This window comes from Vanellus vanellus, assembly GCF_965231255.1.
Source record: "Vanellus vanellus genome assembly, chromosome: 8".
NCBI classification, from domain to species: Eukaryota; Metazoa; Chordata; class Aves; order Charadriiformes; family Charadriidae; genus Vanellus; species Vanellus vanellus.
In genome coordinates, this window is record NC_138913.1 from 17,645,186 (window position 1) to 17,668,943 (window position 23,758).

Below are 23,758 nucleotides of genomic sequence, written 5' to 3' on the forward strand. Positions count from 1 at the left end.
TTGAAGCATGTTTCGGTACTCTTAACTTTTTCTGTTACCAGTGGCCCCCAAATTGATACAGAAACCTGGGTTGGCTTTTTTTCATCCACATGCAGTATCTGTTTGCTTGATTGTCTAAATAACTCTGAACAGCCACCGCTTTCCCAGAAGTCCAATGCCACGGGAATATCTACAAGCTAAGCTAGCTGTAGTACCATGGTTACTGAAACGCAGCCCTTGTTACTCATACCCACATACATCATATCTCTGAGGTGTAAAGTGTGCTTCTCTCCATTAGGCCTTTCTATCAAAACTTCTGATTTAAGAAGCAAAAAGAAGATAATCTGTGACTAATATAAAAATCTTTGTGGTAGATATTTTCTGTTGCTCATTGGGAAATTCTAAGCAACAGAACTTCGTACATCACCTAATGTCCTGCCAAGAGCACACTTGAACTGTTTGTCAGATCTGTAGATGCTAAAGCTATGCATTATAGTACTAATGCTCAGCTGTTGAACAGTCATTGTGCTCCAGGTAACTCGGTATGCAGTGGATTTGTAAAGACAGTTTCTCTTCCGTTCTTCCAGTTATTTCTATAGCCAAAGGGGTTTTCTTCTTGTGCGATCTATACAGAAGAGCTTAAGGTAAATTTATTATTGGTTTATTGTTACCTGAGACACTTCACTGAGGTTTTCTCTTGCTTTGATTAGTTAGCAAATGATTTATTGAAGAAAAGCCCCTGATAATACCATTTCTAGTGACAAAACTGACTTAAAAGATGACAAAAAGAAGAATATACTAGTACATATAGCACTTTGAAATAATGAATCACTGTAGCCAAAACATTTAATGTCAAGCATTCCACTGTATGGAAAAAGTTATAGGAATATATTTGTATGGCAGAAATAGAAAGATCAGAATAAAGGAATTAATATTTCATTTTCATCTCTACTATTTCTGTTTTTCAGCATACATTTTAAATTCTAACTAGTGACTTTTTATTACTGTTATGATATCGATCTGTCAATGACTATGTTACTTCATACATAAGCAAGACTAAAGTCGTCTACTTTTCCTACTGTTGGCTTATTAATATTGCTATTCCTTGTGAAGAGAAAGAAATGGAACTCAGTTTTTTTCACCTTTTGCTTGCATGATTACAATCTGTAGCTATGTTCAGCTGGCTTCAGGCTACAAGATAATCATGTCTAGATAGAGTAAGATTCTTTAGGGAGATAGAATATGAGATGGAAAATTCTCTGCAGATTAGCAAACATATTTGGCAAGAAAGATTTATATTACAAGTCTCATTCATGCTACATAGCATAACTGCACAAACACTTTAAATCTGGAATTATGCTTTTTAAACCTTTAACATAATAAAGACCATTAGCAGTGAGATTTAGCAGTGATGTTACAATGAATAATAAAACTGAAGAAAATACAACTGCTGATAAAATCATCAGGCAGATGGGGATGTCTGTATTGAGGATATGGTATGTGTATTGTACATTTTCACTTAGCAGTTTCTGTTACATTCTAATTATGTCCCCTGCAGCTTTAAATTAAGAGTAGATTCTTTTAGAACTGAAAGGTTTTTCCATTAGCTTGAATGTGAGGATGCAGTTACTTATCAAAGCAGCAGCATCCTATTAATTAGCCTGCCAATACGTATTTATTGACATAATTTTTTTCAGTTTGCTGTCATGCAGGTGCTGTGATGCCAGTTTATGCAAGCTGAAGATTTGGCCAGGATTGTTTAGGAAGCAAAGCTCAGCACAAGTTTTCTCACCTGACTGCACCATTCAGGCATATTTTTACCATTAGAGATTTGCAGGATTTATTTCAACTTGTATTTGTCTCGCCTCACATGTACCTAAGCTACCTTACTCAAAGGTACCCTGCGTGTCACTGTCATCTTGTCCCCCTTTGTTCGCTGTTCATGCATATATAGCACCTCTCAACGGTTCTTTTGGACACCACGTTGTCTTGTGTTTCCAGAAATGTTGGTAGGTTTTTTTACCAGCTGCATTGAGGTATAGTACAGCCTTTTGTTATATGTTTAGATGTCGGGTATGCTGCTTACTGACGTGTTTCCTATATGGCCTTTCTCATCCACCTATATGGCTATAAACACCTATATGGCTAACTGTTGCCAGGCTTTCATCTTTCATGTCTTGATGACTCCAGTATCTTTTTCCTTCATAGATGTGGTCTGATCCCATTTGTGGCTATTCACAATGCTTCTGTTAAAATCATTCTCCCAGTCCCTTGACAGCTTCTTTCTTTGCATCTTTCCTCCAGCCTTCCCATTCTATTCTGCATCGGCCATACCCTGTTTGGCTCTACTTTAAAATTACAAATTCTCTGTCTTCTACTAGCAGTATGCTGAATAGAAGTTTTACCATGTAGAACTTTCTGACAAGAGGTTCCCCAAAACGCCCAAAGCAATTTCACTATCTCTTTTTAGATCCCTTCTTAAAACCAGCTGTTACTAAAGGAAACTGTTGCAAAAAAATAGGCTTCTGTTGAGCTGCATCTAAATCTCTTCTTGAGCTTTTAGTTTCTTGTGTAGTAATTACTCTGTAAAGACCTTAGGAGAGGGCTCTTTTTTTTCCTCTACATTTAAACAGCAGCTAGTTCAAGAATGTCCCAATCCCAATGTAGCCTTCCTAGAGAGCAGCACTATAAATACATTCACTGGAAACTTCCAGCAGCACCTAGACAGTCTGTGCTTTCCAAACTCCTTTCCTCAACGCATGGCAATAGAAGGTTAGTAGCAGCAGTGCTGTGGTAGTAAAAAACCTGGACCTTCTACATAAGGAGATTCTTCCCCCTTTTTTTCACACAGGCAAGCTTTAATTCAGTCCAGCTTCAAAAATGTAAGGACCCAGTGCTCAGAATCATTAAAGCCATGCAGAATTTTTGTTCTGTTTTTTCAGTGTCTGTTATTTACTTTGCTTTTTTTGTCAGTCTAAAGTTTATTCTGCGTCGTTGTACTGAGATTTTATATGGTCTACTTGCTGATTCATACTGGAAATTATGGTAGTAAAAGTTCAGTTTCCCAGAAGATGACTCTTACATCAGCAAGTCAAATATTTACATCGTATCCCCTCTACTGTGCAATGACAGCATTGTATGTAGCATTTTTTAGAGATGAGGCACTTCGTAAGTGCCAGACTTGCATAATCTGGAAAATTCTGAATTCTCCTGTGTTTCATTACATTACTGTTTTTTTCTTTTCCTGTTGAAGTGGCAAAATACTCGCTCTAGCTTGATGGGCGCCTCCCTATACTTTCAAAAAAATTATGTTTGTGTGTAGAAAACATCAGCTGTCCTGCAGCAAAGCTAATCTGAGTTTTATTCTTCTGTTGTATAACTTTATTAATATTCCAAATAATAGAATCATTTAGGTTGGAAAAGATCCTTAAGATCACTGAGTTCAACCATAAACCTAACACTGCCAAGTCCACCACTAAAGAATGTCCCTAAGGTATGGTGACTCAACCACTTCCCTGGGCAGCCTGTTCCAATACTTGACAACTCTTTCAGTGAAGAATTTTTTCCTACTACCAATCTAAACCTCCCTGATGTAACTTCTGGCCATTTCCTCTTGTCCTATCACTTGTTACTAGCGAGAAGAGGTTGACCCCATGTTGCTACAACCTCCTTCCAGGTAGTTGTAGAGAGTGATAAGGTCTCCCCTCAGCCTCCTTTTATACAGATTAAACACCCCCAGTTCCCTCAGCCACTCCTCATAAGACTTGTGCTCCAGACTCCTCACCAGCTTTTTTACCCTTCTCTGGATTTGCTCCAGCACTTCCATGTCTTTCTTGCAGTGAGGGGCCCAAAACTGAACACAGTACTTGAGGTGTGGCCTCACCAGTGCCGAGTACAAAGGGACGATCACTTCCCTAGCCCACGACCAAATCAGTTATTCACAAATATTATTTGCAGTACCAAACCATCGCTAAGTCCACCTGCAAAGTCTTCAGTGACTGTTTATTATTGATCATTTATTTGCCATTTCTTTCTAAAGTATAAAGTTGCTAAACATCTAGTTTCTAATCATACAAATAAACTGCTGAATTTGCAAATTTATTCTTAACAATAAGTTGATAAGGAGGGAGAGCAACCCCAAATCAACTCCGTGCTTTGTATTGGTTGTATGTAGCTCCTTGACCAGTCATATATTCCTAGATACAAAAAAGAAATGGTTTAAGACACTTTGTCACCTAGCAGAATTCACAGCTTCAAGTTACCTATACAAAGCCAGAGAGACAGAGTGGGGGGGAAAAAACAGAGTTCGAAGTGTAGGCTTAAGCTCAGACATCCATCACCCAGGATGAGGACCCAAATCACCTGATACCACATCATGCTTTCACATTCATGCACTTTCCAGCTGTTCAGTTTAATGAATAATGGCTAATAATAAGCAAGGTGGAGCAGCTTCTAGACACTGGCAGCCTAGAGTCTCTCTTTGGCATGTTCTTAGTATCTAGGATAAATGAATGTGACCAAGGTGAAGCAGGGTTTGAGTCTAAGGCTCACGTATCTCGCTTTATTAGAGTTCAAGGAAAAGGGACTCTGAATTGGAACCACCTCTTTTTCATTCAGCTTTGGGTTTTGTGAGTGCCAGGTCTCAGCATCACTCTAACAGACCTCTCTGGCAAGACAGGTCGTTGACTAGTTTGTGAATCCCAAAGGATCTTTTTACAACCAGTACATGCATTACATAGTGCTGGACAAGCCCCCCAAAAAAGATCTGTTGGGGGTAAAGAGGCTTTACGGATGAAAATTAAGTGTATTAGGGCTCTAAGGCAGCAGCTCTGAGGATTCAGTTTTTCAACATAAGTAGAAGTCTCCTAAGTCCTTTCATAGATCTGTGCCTCGTTTTTGTTCCACAGAATACTACTTGCTACTTTACTTTGAGAAAATAAAAGAACACTATCTCAAGTGGCTAATACAGTATTCTAAATGATCCACACTTCGCAGTATAAATGCAAAATCCAGGCATATACAGAAAATAGCAGTTACTTTATAAAAGTTATTATCAGAGAAGTATCACACAGAACACAGAGATAAAGGTCCCATAGTTTAAAGGGCAACCACTTTCCCAAAGAACTTACAATATAGATTAAAACCAAGATTTTTAAAAGTGTATGAAAGGAAATTACTTTGCAAGTGTATTTTAAGGTTAAGATTTTCAAAGCCATATTGGAAATTAGGGTTACATTGATTTGCAACTCAGCTTCTATTTCCTTTATACAGCCTTGAAGATGTCAGTTCTGACATTCTAAACAAATAAAAAATAAAATTTAGCATTCTAGATTAGTAAAAGTAAAAAGTAAAGTAAAAAAGATGATTTCACAGACAGGAGTCAGAAAGATGGAAGTACCGTCCTACTAAACAGGTTCAGAGCTTAACTTGATTTGTGTCAATAGCCTACTCTGTGTCAAACAATGAGCACTGGGTTGGGAGTGCGTTCTAGTGGGACAGGAACATTCTGGAGGAAATTCAGAGTCACTGACACTGTGACTTATTTACAACTTTTTTCACTGACACTGTGACTTATTTACAACTTTTTAACAGATATTTTAATAATTATTTTTAACATATATATTAAATGGATTGTTGAAGATGAATAAAAATCAGATTTGCTGAAACTTTGTGAGGAACATCAGTGCAGGGTGTTTCCTTGGGATTAGAGTGCTGCTGTCATTGGGGTATGCTTTCCTCACTGGATTTCCGTTAAGAAGAGCTGTGTCGTGTAATACTGGATCATATTTAATATCACTATCATTGTGAGCTCAAGTATCCAGCTGAGATCCAACTTTTCAATGTGTAGTGGAAAAGTCACGCTACATCATCAACTAGTACTCTAAAAAGACTTGTTATTAACATTTCTCATAGGTAAATTGCTTAATTGTTTAAGCTCTCTTCAGTGACGCTCAGCGACAGGACAAGGGGCAAGGGGCACAAACTGGAACACAGGAAATTCCATCTCAACACAAGGAAAAACTTCTTTATTTTGAGGGTGATGGAGCACTGGAACAGGCTGCCCAGAGAGTCTGTGGAGTCTCCTTCTCTGGAGATATTCGAAACCCACCTGGATTCATTCCTGTCCAACCTGCCCTAGGTGAACCTGCTTTGACAGAGGGGTTGGACTAGATGATCAAGGTCTCTTCCAACCCCTACCATTCTGCGACTCAGTGAAATTCCCATTTTTTTAGTGGATGCATTAGTATATCCTGTATTACGATGAATTTATTAAATTATTTTCCTGAGAGCAAACTCTTGGCTAGTATAAAATGCCACAGTCCTGTTAATTTTACAAATATCAGAGAACTTACTCCAGTGCAAAACTGCCCTTTGATTTCTAATTTTCAAAATAGCCTCTAGAAGAACTTTATGTGTAGTTTGGAGAGATGACAAGAAAACAGATTTTGAGATTACTAGAAAATTATAATTGAAAATGAAATAAATTATTTCTGTTTTAAAGTTATTATAAAGTTATTTAAAGTGAAGGAGGGTTTGGATTTTGTATGGTTGTGTCTAGTAAGAAATCACTGATAAATTATTTACTTTATGTATTTATTATTTACTTTAATGTATTACCTTCATTAAAAATATACAGCTTTTAAAAGATAAACCAGTGTGTTTTAGAAGTTAATTTACAATAGTAAGTTATTTCTGTGCATGTTTCCATATGTGTTAGATGGAGAAGGTACAAGTACAGATTCTTGTGGTTTATTTAACCTGGCAGTTTCTCACATAATTCAAATGTATGCCTGCACTTAGTTTGAAAAATTGGACCTTTGCCATTTTGGCATTACCAAAATGTATTAAATAGTTCATGATGTTTTTTTAAAAAAACCCCAAACCCTACATAATATACTGGGTTTGCTGTTCACTTTTCTCTGCTGGATGAGGGTTAACATCTCAGTGATTAAATCAACACCATTGTTTAGTCTGAGCTTCAGTTTACTTCAATTTTCAGTGCAGCCAAGAATTGAATGGTATGCGAACTAAGACCAGGTTCCGTGAGTCTTCTCCTGTACTAAACTTTATGGTGAACTTAGACCTCCTATGTCAATGAAAGACTCCTGAATCCAATTTTGTCCAGTTCATCTGCAACTCTCTACACCCAGTGAGCAGAGTCATACTGAAAATATTTAGTAATGTATAAGAAACAATGCTAAAGACCAGGATGATGTGTATACTGGGTATTTAAAGATTTATCATGACTAAATTTGTCAAATTGTAAAAACTTCATTTTATTTATTATTTTAAAAAATTTTAAACTGAGTCAGAAGAGTATCTCTGGTCAAAACTGCAAGCATGTTTGGGCAATTATTTCTAAAAGGCACACATATGTTCGGTTCCATTACTGTTGACTTTTGACACAATTGCAAATCGGGATAGCAGCACCACAGTCAGTTCTTGAAGAACTCATTCCCTAAAGCAAACATGTTTGTGCTGGGGATAAAAAGACTAACTTCACTGCAGGGTCTTGAATTGTTATTCTTTGGGAATGGAGAGAAAGTGAGCTCATCAATCAAGGAGACCCACAGCTGGATAAACTGTTTTAAAACAATTGGTGGCTGTTTGCTAGGCAGCTTATATAAATACATACACAAATACTTAGGACCAATGAGGAATTCTGTGGTGACCTATTTGCTTCCCTCTTAATGTAATAAGGTTACTATGCTTCAGAAAATCTACAGCTTGGAAAAGTATCTGAAAACAATTTGTAATTAACTCTCAGGCTGATTGTTCAGTCACTCAGATCTTCTGTACTTACGTGACTTCAGAAACAGGAGTACAGCTGAGGGCAAAATGTAGCTAAGTATGTGAATGCATATAGCTCTATTTAAATGGCGTTTTATTAAATATTATTAAAGTCTGTAGTTAGAAGAGCACAGTTGTCAATTTATGCGTTGTGTTTATGGAACAGGTATTGAATGCAAAGGGGTTTTTTAATAACTAGATTGGAAACGTACAAAAATTAAATTACAACACATTATAACCACATGTGCATTCCTTTTTTCAAGATATTTCAAGCTTCTTGTTAAACTACCCATCTCAGATAGCACTGCCTAGTTATATAAACCAACAATAACGTTTTGTGTGAAACTAGTGAGGATTTAGCAGTGCATTTTCAAGTGTGACTTTGTTCCCTCGCTGTCATTGCAAGTTGTTAAATATCTGTCTCGTTTGGAGACCTTATCTGGAACTTTGAATACATCTAACGTTTAAAAGCTGATAAAGTAAAACAATTAATTTAGAAATATTAGAGAAAGCCACAGAGCTGATAGTAGAACTGCCTTTAAATATTCTACAACATTAGACAAATTAGTCTTAATAATGTCTTCTTAAGCTTACATTATCTTTCCTTTTGAAAAACAAACAGGCAGAAGCATTGTCCTCTGCTACCAGCAGATGACAATTATTCAGAAAAGTCTTTGCTTTGGAATTGTCTGTGATGTTTCAATGCAATACTTGAGCAGTTGAATAGGAAACAGAATTTTTATATGATAGCAACTTATGTTCAGTATTCATGGGATACATTTATTTAAAAGAAGCTGAAGACAATAAGAACCTGGTTAATACTATAAATTAAGCATAAGTGTTATACACTCTGTCTGAATGCCTGTCTTATCTTTCCCCTGACAGGCTGATAATGTATGGTTTTGTGAAGGCCATGGTACACACTGGCCAGTTAGAAGAATGGGAATTCCACTTCACTGACTGTTTATTGTTTGGATCGCTGATGTCTGCCACAGATCCAGGTAACCATTTAAAATAAATTACTTTTTCAAAAGTCAGAAGAGGAAATAAGACATAACAACTGCATGTGCCATAGAAACGTCCAAAGTCTCTGTTCTTGATTTTTTATTCCCATAGCTGTTAAATGTCTGATACTCTGATAATCATAAGTCAAATTGGCTCCAGATATCACTTGTGTCTGTTTTAGTAACTGGTTTACCTACGTTTAGCTCACAAACTTTATAAATGAAGTTGCTGGGGAGGTTGGAAAAATGTTGTTCTCCAATCTTCAGGATACCTCTCTATTCACTGCTGATATGAGAACTGCTGTAACACTGGAGCCTCATGGTTAATAGTTTAGACATTGCATTCATGTGTGATCTAACCCAGTTTAAAGATATGGGGAATGGAGCTTTCAGATTTGGCCATATAAATACTGTCTATAAGGTATCAGTTTACAATTTGAATGCAGTGTTTCATGATAAATACAACTCTAAAAAGACAGAAACCAACAGTTTGACTTGAATTTGCAGATGTGAGACTTAAAGCCTAAAGTTACAGTAAATAGCCAAGTCTGGGAAACAGTGAATTTCAGAATCACAGAATTGCAGAATTGTTTACATTCTAAGGGACTTCTGGAAGTCCAGAAGTCCAGCCTCCTCATCCAAACAGGGCTAACCTCAAAGTTTGCCTAGGTTTCATAGATTTGTCCAGATTTTGTTATGTTGAAAATGTCTATGTCAGAGTACTCAGATATTCAAAGGAAAGTATTACTATTTGCATCTGTGAAGCAATAGTGAAGGAGAAGGTGAAAAAAGGATTTTTTGATACGTTACCTACAAAGAGACAAAGTACAAAGTCTACAAGGGTACATTGGATTTTTGCAAAATTTTCAGTTGAGCTGGAAGTGGAACAGAAAACATCTTGTGATGCACATGACATGCTGCATTAGTGTTAACTACCCTTGAGAAGCTTCTCTGAGAAACTTATGAATAAATCTTTCAAATTCTCGGCTATTAAAAGAAATGACAAAAAGCAACATTGTTCTACAAATCTGTTCCATTCTTTAAACGAACCCTCAATATTTAACAAAAGACTTTAAGCTCGTGATTTATCATTCTGATGGCCTAAAAATATGGTGTAAAACAATTTATTTCCCCAAAACCAGTTCTTGCAAGATTGCTATAAAAGCTCCATCAAACTGTTATTCTCAAATTAATCCAAGCATCCAATATGCTGCCACTTATGAAATTGCCCAACTACTTTAATAAGATTCAGCACATGATTGGAACCTATCCTCAGAGCAAGAGAAAAACACAGAAACTGAAAGCACAAAGAAAACCTAGGAAAAGAAATTGCTTATGGAATAAAAGGTTGCTTACAGCTTCCAAGTACATTTCTTGATTGTGCTATAAATAGAGTTTTCAGTTGGCTTAGTTTCTTTACCCATTTTCCAGTCCAATACCATTTAGTTTCACAAATGAACGTGTTGACTTATGAGGAGAAATACATAAGACAAATGCACTCATTTTGATTATAATAGTATTAAATCACCACTGATTAATCTGGAACAATCATGAGAAAAAAAAAAGAGAAGCTCCTCTTGCACTGGCAGAAGTAAGAAGTGACAAGGATTACTTTTCCCAGATTTTAAAATAGGCTTAAAAATCTAACACTGCATTTGAGAAAACTGCTTTTAGTGTGACAAACTATCATGATTAATACTGTTTGTAATTATTTTCTGCTTATATAGAGTGTCTGTGCATGTCCAAGAGGTTTTTTAACCTCTTACTCCCTCTGTTATCTATTCACAATATTCTAAGCTGTTTCATATTTTTACTAATCTTATCCATAAATTTCAGTCCCTCAAAGACGCAGACCATTTTGAATGAAATTTTTGCTTTAATTAACTAACTAATGGTAGACATTGCTGAAAATATTTCATTGTGTTGCCGGATTTGCTCATGAACTATAATCTCAAGCCATAGAAAGAGCTCATTGGAATTTCAAAATCAGTTAAAATATGGTCCCCTGGAGGACTGATACATACTAGGGCATAAAATAATCAGTCTAATGATTTTATATGTGATATCTAGCTTTGAAAAAACAGTCTCTGGTAAAATGTTGTTAGTGTTGCAGAAGTAGGATAGAATAATAAATTACTGTCCAAGGATGAAATAATAAATTCCTGTCAGATCTGCTACCTGATTTTTCATATAATTCTTCACTGTGTAGGATTATAGGCTCATTTCAAAAAGAGATTTGATTTCCCTTGTCTGTGGAAAGCAATTAAGTCTCAAAAGATGTTAAAATGGATCTGTTGACTTGACAGAAGTTGTTCTGATTGAGTTCCTTATTTGTAACAGTAAAGATGACTGGTAGATGTTTACATGTTAAATGAAAAATTTTACTGCCAGGGCAGTAAACACACATATGCCAGCTGAAAGTTGCTAATATTGTTAGGAAGAAGCAAATAATATCATAGCTCTCTGTAGGTTTTAGTTTTGAAGGTTACTTGAAGATTTTTAATATAGAGACTTTTGCATAAAATTAGTTCAGAATAATTGCTTTTATATGCTAGGGGTTCCCTTATATAGAAAACTAGCACTTGAACTAAAATTAAGAAATTAATTTATGACTGGATATACTTGGAACTGTGTTTTGCATTATAGACTGTAATCCCTAAACATGTGTGATATATAGGGATGCCTCAAAAAACTCTAACATCTCTAGAAAGAAACAGTAGAAACTTTAGGGACAAAGCAAGGTTACTTTCAAGTGAGTCATTCATTTTACAGAAAATATCTCCTTCCAATGATTTATCATTTTCAGCAGAAAAGGTTTCTTATTTCAAGACTTCAGGTCAGAGATTTAATTTCTAAGAAATAGAATTTTAAAGTTCTGAAATTCTCCCTTCATTAGTCTTTGATTTAAAATGTCAGACCAGTATTTATATTTTTCTTTATTCTGATCAATAGGTACCATTTATCATGTAGTTGGGGAAATCATCTCTTATTACTTCGTCTGTGTAAATCAGCAGAGATTTCTCTGTTTTGCTGTTGAAAAGGTTTGCCTTGTGTTAGTACTGTGTTTTGATTTCTAATATAACCTGACTCTGGAAGTTTTTTGGTGTGATCCCTTCAGAGGGGATGGAGAAGGTCCTCCCCATGTTCTGGTACACACGTCACTCATCAAGAGCAGCAAAGAGACTGTGGAAAAGCTGCTGGTGTGGGGAGCGGAGCCCCCAGCTCTCGCTCCCTGCGCATCAGAGACCTGCAAAATGCGACTGCCTCACGTCTGAGCACAGATGAGGATATTCTGACAACAGCTGTGCTCTGTGGTTGAAAGGCAGACACAGCAATGAGCCCCAGCAATAGGCTGCTTCAGGGTACAGAACAAAACTGGCACATGAATGAAAAGGTTTGAACTCTGCCTTAGCCACCAAAAAAATAAGTGGAAAGTACAACTTCAGCAGTTTGTCTTAGCTGTTATTAACACATTCTGTGCAATGACCTTCCAATTCAAAGATGTTTCATGTATCTTTAGCACTTTTTTTTTTTTTTTAGCTTTTGACATTTCAAGCATAGAAAACCGTCACAAGGTTTGCTGAAGCACAGCTATTTCTGAGTTATATGAACTCCCTTACCTTTGGTCATATTGATAATCACAAGGCTCTTCTCTATTTGAAGTTACTATGGTTACAGCTGAAGTGAAGATGCGAGTTGCACTGCTGTTGTTATTGATAAAATTGGATATTTATCAGAAACAGCAGTTTCTGGTTTTCATAAAATCAAAGGATTTTGCATTAAAAAGAATAATTTATAAATACAGCAAGGTAATACATTTTATACGCTGGTTATATAAGACTGTTTAGAAATGTGTTTTTAATTAAAATATTTTTATGCTTTCTTATTCACCACTGAACTAATCTGTGACTGGCGTGACCGATTAGTTGGGAAAGGAGACTATAATTAAAACTGGATTTGTTATTTTTAGAGAAAAATGGACAGGAAATATAAGTGAGATTTCTCTCATCTTATTTTCTTCCCATTTGACACTGCTGTCCTAAAATAAATTAGGCCCATGAGCTATGAAAGATACTAATATTTCTAGTCAGAAGACGAAGGTACAATAATACCAGTACTTTATATAATGGTCTCATTTATTTTCTGAGCTTCCTTATTCTTTTTAAACATAACAACTAAGAAGTATAGGATACAGTTAGCTTAGGGATTGTTGTAGTTTGCTGGTATTTCGGTTATACATACTTTTTACAGGAATTAATAAAAAGCCAATTTGTTTCTACATGTGTCAAACCAGCTCCACAGACACTTGTTCTGACTTGGGTACAACCAAAATCATGCTAGGCTTAGCATATAACAGATGCTACCTCGGTCCATGAAGTGAAGGAAGAAGTGAATCAGATTTGCGTTGGCAGAAGTACTGTGAAAATCTTAGATGTTTCACTATTTTCATGTTTCCCGTCACTGAATTTTTCAATGAAGTTCACAATCCTTTCTGAGTCAGGAGCCCTGATACATGTTATTTCAGTTTTCTACTGCCATAAAAGATGTTTGTTTGCTGTCCCCCAATTACCTGTCCTTCTAGCCATCTGGTTCTTTACCTATCCCTATCTCTGTCCTCATATGCTTAGAATGACAAAAGAAATTAAGAGGTGCTGTGTACTTTAATGAAAAGTAGTTTGGTATTTTTATAATACATATTGTATCTGATGAGTTATGCAAGTCTTTGAGTAGTTACCACACAAAAAACAAGCCTTACTTACTGTTCCTCAAAAGTGCCTTCAGAGCTTCAGAGAGGCCATACTTACTGCACTGTAATCTCTATGGTCTTTGCTTAGATATGAAGATTCTCACAGGTCAGATACGTTACTGTGGCACCTGATAGCAAGTACTGAATTTCTAAATTAATTCCCTTGAGTTTTAAAGTCATCCATCAGACAAAACATGATGTGACTACTTTGGACAATGATAACTATTCATAGATTATTAGTATATCCATTGAAGAATTTAAAATAACTTTCTTCAATAGCAGAGTATCATGTAGCTTTTTGATATGCCCATTCTGAACTATATCCATAGATTCTTGTCATTAATGAAGGCACACGTGATCTTGAGGAAATGACTAGACAGTGGTTGGCAAAACAAGGTGAAAATACTTTACAAAACTCCTAAATGGAGTGGATGTGTTAAACATGCAGTTCTCTGTTCTTATGCAGATAATATTTAACCTATTCATTAATGACTTGTCTAATGCAATAGAGGCTGCTTCTTTAAGGTATAATACTATGCTGAGAGGATACTGCAAACACTTTGAAGGACAGGGTTAGAACTTAATATGATTCCTGCAGCAGTTTAAAATCAACAATGATAAATGCTACACTTGGAAATTATCAACTTCATAGATAGAAGATAAGAAATGAGCATTCACTGCTGAAAAGGATTTCAAGTTTACAACCTGAAAATGAGTCATCAGTACCAATACATAGCAAAACAAGTAAAGCAGGATTTATTAACGTGTTCTACAGCATCTTCTCACTCTGTTTCTTGGCAGCAAGTGTCAACTGCAGTATTTGGATGCAATTTTGGGCACTGTATTTCAAGAAAGATATAGACAGATTAGAAGTGGTTAGAGGGCTAGAAAACATTATTGAAAGAAGTGAGGCAGTTTCAGGAGGAGAGATCTGAAATGAGTCTTTGAATAGACAAAATGTTGCTGGAAAGAAAAATGGAATAAACGTGACAACTTATTCATGTCTCATTAGGCTAGGAATGGAAATTACAGAATTGAAGAGCAGGAGGGGAGATTTAGGCTTGACATTCAGGAATCGCTGCATTTATAAATTTTATGAATACTGAAGAGCAGGTTAGTCTGCCTTGGGATCTGTGGAACCAGCATCACCTCAGTTCTTTAAAAACAGATCCAATAAGCATCTGTCAGCAGCGGTATGGCTGAAGCTTGCTGTACCTTGGGCCGGACAAAACCAGGGATGGAGCAGATACCAGAATTCTTCAGTCAAGGACAGGTAGTGCTGTATAGAAGTTCCAATAACCTCCATTGGGAACGGGAGAAACATTTGAAATGGAAGATAATTTCTGAGAACTGGGTGAACTGGGGAGTCTCTCCCAGAGGAGGCAGTTGATGCATTACTGTGTTGTTTGCTTTATTATTTTGCTTTCATTTGAAAAGATTTTAAGTCAGATTTTTGGGGTAGCATTGGGAGAGAAAGCATGAAGAGAAAGCTGTTTTCTTAGGAAGCGAGAGAAAGGAGAGGAATGTGTAGGCATCTGTCTAATTGGCTTGGCTTGCTACACGTACATACCAACAATACATTGGACTGATTACTCTTATTTTCATTCTATCATTATCGCAGGGACTATTAATGTAAGCCCAAACTAATTAGCTAATAAACAAAAGCTGGAAATGGCAAAAAGCTATAGAAAACAAGTCTGTTGTTATGCCAATGACATCAAAGAATGGGAGACTAAATTTAGTCCACATTTAGCACATTAAGGCAGCGTTGCTAATCAAGCAAAAACCCGAATATAGATATTGGTGAACCAAGAAAATATCTTTTGCCAGTAAAAATTCTTCCTACACCATTGAGCTGTTCTGGGGAAAGAACTGTTTTCCTAGTTTAAATTATAACTGCACTAGGAGTAGATGGGTGAGGTTATCAGGATAGTTAAATATAACTAGCTAGTTTAAATATAGCTATATCAGCAAATGTTCAGCTACACACATCTCCTAAATTGTCTTCTGTAGAATAACACTTCAAAAATTCTTCAAAGATAACACATCAACAGAGATCACTTTGACATAAAATCTCACAGGAGAACTGAGAATCTATTTTGGGTTTATAAACTGATTTTTAGATTACACTTTTAAGTGCCATTTAGAAAATCTTATCAGTAATGATTTCAAAGTTCCAAGAAATGTTACTAAGGCAAAGCATAATTACCTGTTCATGTTTTTGTGTGAATTATCAGCAGTCATCTCAATGTAAAAATACATAATTCTCATTTCTGAAATGTCAGATATTAACATAGCATCCCAGAGGCACTCCTAATCTTTGTGATTCCTGGGCCATGAGGACAGAGTCTATTGCACAATTATGTACTAGAATGAGCACCAGTGAAGCAGTGAGTTACGGTGTAATTTTTTGACCATACAAATAATTGGGGGCCTTTACATTAAATTCTATTTGAAAAGAGAAAGCTCTGCTTCGTCCATGAAAAGAGAATAATAATATCAACACAGAACATAGATAGCCTTCTTCATTTGGAGATTATGAAGTGTTAAGTAGATCTTGGGAAGCACTGTGATCCCCTCTTTACAAGTAAGGAAACTGAGGCATACTTTAATATCTATAGGACTTAATTACCTGAATATGAGCAAGTGTCTAAATGCCCCTGAGTACGTGTGTCTACATGATTTGCCCAACTTCAATTCTAATTCCACGAACTCTATTTTTTTCTATTGCGCTAATAAGGTAAAAATCAAATATAGCACATAACTCGGGGAGGAAGGGATTTCAATTAATTATATGCTGAAGGAACCTTAAAATGGGTTACAAGTATCAGATATCCTGATCTGGATGAGAGGGCTTCATGACTACAGATAGGCTACACTTGAGGTGAAAGTGGTTATGCTGCTGGTGGGACAGGGTATAAGGTTGTGCATGTTCCTCAGTAAGCATGCATAACAGATGGATAAGCGTTATAAAATCTTTCTTAAAATAGGTAAACCGCTACTCTTATCACACACAGAGTCCATGACAAGACCTATGTTTTCAGCACACTCATTTCCCCTTGCTCACAAGATCACAGTCCTTTACGCCCAGTAAAATATGCTGTGACATTTTCATTTATGCATGGTTCTCTGTGTGACAGGGAAAGTTTCTTCCTAACTCAGCTGAAGCACTGACTTGTTGGATTTAAGGATCTTAAATGCTTGAGTTGATGCCCTTTAATTTATTCTTACCCACTCAGGTAATAAATAGGACTGGACTTCTCAAAACCTATATTCTAACATTGCTTTATTTCTTGCACTGCCACATGAATATGAAAATAACAAACTCGCTTTGCTTTTTCTCCACACAGTGACAGTCCTTGCTATTTTCCACGAGCTGCATGTGGATACAGATTTGTACACACTCCTGTTCGGAGAGAGTGTCCTAAATGATGCTGTGGCTATTGTGCTGACATAGTAAGTACACCCACCTCCATTCTTTACTTGGTGGTGAGACAATTACAAGCTTTAATTGCTGATATAATTCTCACAGAGCTTGTGCAAGTATAGATATAACATTAGAAGTTTTCATTACAGAGATGTAGTTCTGGAGTGGTTCTTGGTTTGTTAAATACCAGAATTCCAATATTGCTAATGGTAACTATGTATCCAAAATGCAATTTTAGTCCATTTTCTTCAACCTAGAAAGCAGTATATTCTGTGAAATGTCTAAGTTTATTTTTATATGATTTCTTTTCTCATCTAAACAAGATATCTTGAAAAAAATAATGCTGAATGAGCACCTAGAACATAGGGCAACTATCAAATTGGAGACAGCTTCTTTTTATTTTTTGCAATCTATTATTTTCCAAGATTAAAACCACAAAGTGTTACACAGTAGCTCAGTTTATCTGCTTCTGCCTATTGAATCTGACAGAGCTTCAGCTGATAATATTATCTTAAATTTATATATAGCCTTTTTATTCTCAGGAAGCCTCAAACAGATCACAAATGATAGGCCAGAATCACACAAGTATGTGCTGTCCTAAAAACACAGATGCTAAGTACATGATTAACAGAATCTCAAGTTAACTCCACTCTACATGTATTTCATGCTTCCTGTAGCTTTGCTAGAAATACAAATAATCCTCTCAGATAATCTTAAAAGTAACATAACTCTGCAAAACGAAATTCATTTTTGAAGATGCTTCACAGTAAGTCCCAATTCAGTGCCATCTTTCTCCTTAAAATACAGTTCCTTGAACTAGGATTTGTCCTGTCCTAGTTCAAAAAGAACAGACTTTTGTCTTTAGTCTGTCCTAAAAGAACAGACTTTTACAGAGTTTGCAGTCATTAAAAAATTAGTTTTATATTTTGTCTGAAACCCCATGGAGAAATTTATAATAGCTGAATTGTAAAAAAAACCAAATAAAATTGTTTCACAATACAAATAAATAGTATTCCTATTTAATTTCTCATTCTCCAATTATCAGTCTAGTTACATTCACCTACACTAAACTCCTAACATTGTATTTAGAGCAAAAGTAATATTTTCAAATGCTGTCAAGTGTCTGAGCACAGAATTTTATGATTAGATACAGCACGGCTGTCACATTCAGTGACTGTGGTTGGAATGTGTCACTTAGGACAGCATCTAGTACATCAGATAATAAAATGTGCAAAGGGAAAACTAAGCAAAGAATAGGAACCACAGTGGAGAGAACAGATAGAAAAACATTAAAGCAGCTGTTAAAATTGGAAAGAAGCATGTAGGTGACAAACACTCTGAGATTTTTTCTCTCTCACTTGGCTTTGTTTAGTAAAGGCCTGGGTATTTATAGCTCATTTAGACTCTTCATCTGATAATGCAAGGGTCCTATAGACTTGGAATGGTTAGGCTTCAAGCAACTCAAGGAGACCCAGAATATTTTAAGCTTCTGTAGTTTTCAGTTGCTCTGATGTCAGAGCACATGGATCTCTTCAAAGGCACAACTCAACTGTAAAGCAAATCTAGAAAGAAAAGTAATGTCAGATAGTACATGATTCATGAGTTTCTAACCTTTACTCTTCCCAGTACTGAAGTCTACATTATGACCCCCAGCCTGCGCATGGATACAGAAATCTATGGGAAGGATGTCTGATGCAAATGCTGGCTATCTCCTTCTCGTGTTTTCTTTGCTGTAGATGAGGGATTACAACTTTTACTTGTCACTGGAAAACTAGAGTATTTTCTATATATTCCGTGTGACCTATACCTTGATTTTTCTAAGTCATTTGTAGAGACTGAAGAGAATATACGGCATCATCAGTTTCACATTTAATTAATTTCTGGCTTAAATAATCAGCTTCTGCACAAATACAATGTTTCTGGAACCTAACATGATCTTCCTTCCTGTAGCCTTTTAAGTAAAGCTATACTGTTAATAATGTCAGCTTCAGTGCATTAACACCCCACTAAACCAAACCAAGTTTAAATGAAGAATATGATTTTTCTGTCACTACAAAAGAACAGCTAGGATTTTTTCTCTGTAACACATACCACTTTTCAGGATGGTGCAAACACAACACGTTCATCATTACAGTAATAGACTATTTTAAAAGGTGTGAGAATAATGTTTACAAATCCAGAAATAAGTCATTTTGTAATGGTAAACAGAAAACAGAATAAGAGAATACACAGTGTCTTTCATCAGCTAACAGAATAACCAAGTTAATGCCTGCAGGAAAGGGAGGAAAAGAGGGAAGGGCCTTACGGCTGACTGTGGCAATTTGGCAAGGTGAAGGTAGTATGGCTGTCTGCCAACAGGGTTTTATATCGATATCTCTCTTTTCCTTCAGCTTCTCCCTCCAACCTCTATTTTCCCTGTCTTGTTTATCATTTAGTTTAAGAAGGACAGCAGCAGGACCGACTACCCCGACATTTTTCATATGGATTTAATAAGTCACATTAGCTGTGTGTTCCTGCAACAGTGTGTACAGACGCTGTGGCCAATTGCCCTCAGAAAATACTGATCAAGCACACAAGTTCTCCAGGCCAAATTAGCAACTCTCCTATAGGCCATCTTGCCATACCAAACACCTGGCTGTTTGTGATAATTGCAAGATTTCATTTATACTGTGCTATTTTAAGATAATCCATGCAGGAGGGATCACTGTGAATCAAATTGACAGTAGTGGCTGCAAAAAGGCTGACAAGCTGCTGTGCATCTGGAAGAGCTCATCCAGACAAAGGCCTCTATAAGCAAGGGTATTGTAGATGTAACAAGGATTTTCTCCTATATAAGGAACTTGCAGAGTTGCTTACAACTTTTCATTATTAGGGAAAAAGTCTCCTTTTAATAAAAAGTCTGGGAGAATTCTCACAGAAAATAAACATTTTGGAAGAAAACTAAGATTTAAATATTCAAAATGAGTCATTTATGAACCTGTTTTGTATCAAGGTTTCAAGATATTTAAGAAAAATATTAACAGAGCTCTACAAGACAATACTTATTACATGACTAAACACATCTGCTTTTACCCAGAAAAACCTATATGACTAATTATGCCATGAATATTGCCTATGTGCTTTGTTTTCCAGGAAATTGCCTCATTACTGGTGTCCGCTTCCTATGTCTATTTACAGCATAAGCTTTTTCTGTAGAAGTATTTTATATATGCTAACATTAAAACCAACAAAAAAAACGTATGTAGGAAAAATAAGCTATTTAAGCTTCTTCTTCATGTATTTAAATACGCTTATAGTCTTTAGGATTAGAGGTTGTTCCACTATTTGGAATTAATTTTAGACAACAGATTACAGCAATCTTTCACGGCAAGATCTTTCTGATCATATTTTTCTTACAATTTTTAAGAAAGAAATCACTCTCAGTTCTTCAGATATATTGTATTTCATCACCAAGAAGTTGACCTGAGTTTGTTCTGTAGCTTCCAGAATGAAAGAATATCATTTAAGATTATGTTTCTTGTATCACTGTATCATAATATATACTGCATAGAATTATTTCTTTTGCTTCCTTGGGGGTTGGTCTATGATGTAGTATTTTCAGAAAAGATTCCAGATGATAGTTTTTTTACCAATGTTTGTATCCTCTAACTCCTGAGTTTTCAAGTTCTTCAGCTTTTTTTGCAAAAATAACAACAAAATTTAGCTTACAAATGTTCCAGCACACATAAAGTGTTCTCTTAGCTGTAAATTTAAGCTTCTGCCATCCAATTCCCTGAACGCCATAAAGCAGCAGTTTGTTCAGCTTCAGATATGCATAGGCATTCATGCTGTAGGATGCAACATTCAAGGTGATCTATTTCATTCATAGATTTCCAACCCAGGAATGTTTATCATTGCTTAGGTTTGTAGATAGTACTTTACAGACCAAAACAGTGAGCTGTCTGTGTACCCAGGCACTTATTAGCTGTGGGCCACATTCTAAAGATCAAAACTGAGAAACATCCCAGTCACTTCAATTGGAGTTGTGTGCGATGAAGATGGTAGACTCTGGCTAAAAATTTATGATTTATGGATTTTTTTGGCAAATCATAAGGATTAACCTCTTATTTCATTTTGCTTCCTTTTTCATTGTTCTGTCTTCATACTATGTATCACTTATTGAAGAAAAAGTCCACGTGTATTTTGAGTGGATGTGCTGTAGGTTTGGACTTGGGAAAGTTTTTCCACATTTGCAGAGAAATTTGATGAAGAAAGCGTGGAAGAAGTTGCATAAAAAACATTGCATAGCTTGAGACATGACTGAAAAGTAGCTGAACAGGTCCATTAGCATTAAGACAGTTTGTTTAGCAGAGCTATTTAATCTTTCACCTGCTGAGTGCTCAGTGAGTGCAGGATGTGGAAAGCAGTTATGAATACTGATACATGTTCCCTGTTAGCAAATTATCTAAGAGAACATTACACGAGAGATGTTTCCATTGTAGTCAGTGTCAGAAGTGTTTGTATCATCATTATGCGGAAGACATGACTTTGTTTCTCTGCTGGCTCTGTACCACTGCTCAGCGGACCTGGTGAGTTTCATCCCCTTCCTAGAAGGGGTGATAGTATGGAAGTCATAATGGGCAGCAGGGACATCAACATATGGCAGTGTCTTTCACAAGTAATCAAAACAAGTGAGTGACAGCCGGGAGAAACAGGACATGTAACATTGTGACATGTGGCAAGGAATGGATTTACTAGCTCTGTTATGTGCAATCAAGAACAGTTTGGTACGTGAATTAAGTGGAAATCATGGAGATAAAAAGCATGGTTGAGGATCACACAGCAGTGAAGCCAGAGAACAGAGAAACTAGCTGACATATGAAAGAAAGGCCTCCCATCCCATGTCAAAATGCTAATTGCTGTAGAAGGCTTAGAAGTATTGATATTTCTGGGCAGAGAGGAACCATGCTGCAAGAATAGTTTTCTTATGAAGTTGAGCTTGACATTTTTAAGTACCTTAAATGGTAAATAAAGGAAGAGATGATAACGTTGGAGGTTCAGAAGAAGGTAAAGAGGAAAGTAAACAAAAAATACCAGGTGGTTTTGAAATAGATATCCTGCCTCTTCTGTAGAGTATCGTTTATGCCTATTAGCAAAAATCAGGCAATGGATGGCCCAGATTTTGACCCAGTAAGGCTGTAAGGTTCCCTTTGCAAAAGTCTGGGACCAGCACTGAAAGGCTAAATTCTTTGAACTAGGTAAGAACTGGAGGAGTAACAGATGCTGTTATTGTATGACCAGTTGCAATGGAACAGTATTTGTTGGCGAGATGCATATTTGCACTGATGCTCACAGATGCAATATTGTTTCAGGAATTCAGAATTCCTCTATTAGCCCGATAAGATGGTCTGGAATAAATAGGTAACTTTCCCTTTTTTTTTTTTCCTCTTTTTTTGCCCCCCAAAAATCTGTGCTGGTAGAAGGGAACTGCAACCTCCTTCTACATAATAGGTTTGTATGGATAGGTTCAAAGATTTGCCAAGCAGTTTACCATGATGAAGAAAGTTCATTTTCTGAAGTTCTTGGAATATAATTTTTCTCTAACAATAGATATATTTCAAGTCTATTTTTCATGATCTAGCTGCAGCATATGACACCATATTTGTGCTTGATAAATTAACTGTCTATAGAATCCAGACCCCTTTTTAATAGTTTAAAATGCTTGAAATTTATGACAAATGGTTTGGAGATTGCCTGTGTCATCTTGCTTTTGTCTTTCCTTCTTTAGCATAAGCAGAGCTTATCTGCTACATTAGGATAAAGTATAAAGGAGCAACTCTGATTATTCAATGTGTTTGTGATGCCTAGGCATAGTATTGAGGGGAAAAGGGGCAGGGAAAATTGATAAAGGTGATGGTCAGCTTTGTTGTGCCCAGTGAGGAAATCATGTCTCCTTTTAACTATTCCCAGGATGGACATGAACCAACACATGTCATAGCATACCTCTTCTCTGCTCAAAAAATACTTTCGTCCTAGTCTAGTAATACCTTATACAAGTTAATATCATGTTCTAACCATTCTTTCTTGGCAGAAGTTCTCCTGGAAACTTGCATGGGGTGTTCTAAAATACCCGAGACAAATTTATTGAAAAACAGTATCCATTTCCAGGGGAAATAACTCAGAAGCCAGAGTTCAGCTCAGTTTGTGCTGAGCACTCTCTAAGGTTGACATTTCTCAGACAGTGATCCCTCTATTTGCCTTAGGAAGTCAAGAGAATTCCTTCTGTGACACTGGTGATTCTTACTGAAAGGTACAGTCATGATATTACTAATTTTAGTTCAGTTCAAATTTCTTCAATATATAAGAAACTCTTTTGGTCAAATGGATCTCAAACAGAAAATTAATAAGAACCTTTAAACACTTCTGGGTTTAGTTATTTGTATACATGTATTTTTATTACCTCTGTTGAACTTGAATGTAGTTTACACAGAATGTAATCAGAGAATGAAGAAACAGATATTTGACAAACACCAAAGATAGGTACAAATGTTATGTTATGTTCCATTTAACTTGGTCGTTGGCCTGGTGAGGTAACTATCCATTATCTGCAAGTGTTACTTTCCTATTTTTGCAATTTCTAATTGTGATTCCTTGTTTATTATATATTAAAATCCACAGTTCTATAAAGGACGTGAAAAGATACTGTAACTATGTTGCTGAATAATGAAGTTGGGAGCTGGGATTTGCAGAAAATAATATTGGCTTTGAAAGCTATGATGGGTGTCTCCTTGATGCATAATCTCAGTAGACGTGAGACTCCCTTTACAATTA

At 36.2% G+C, this 23,758-nt stretch overlaps 1 protein-coding gene across 1 annotated transcript in view; it reads left to right on the top strand.

Annotated features, from left to right (window-relative positions):
- The window catches only part of SLC9A9 (solute carrier family 9 member A9), a gene marked incomplete at its 5' end in the record, with an annotated part of 207,296 nt that overhangs the window by 37,702 nt on the left and 145,836 nt on the right, over positions 1-23,758 (top strand). Inside the window, 2 exons of the mRNA XM_082487179.1 lie at positions 8,656-8,771; positions 16,872-16,977. Of these exons, the coding sequence (XP_082343305.1) occupies positions 8,656-8,771; positions 16,872-16,977 (222 nt within the window). The remainder of the gene's footprint in view (positions 1-8,655; positions 8,772-16,871; positions 16,978-23,758) is intronic.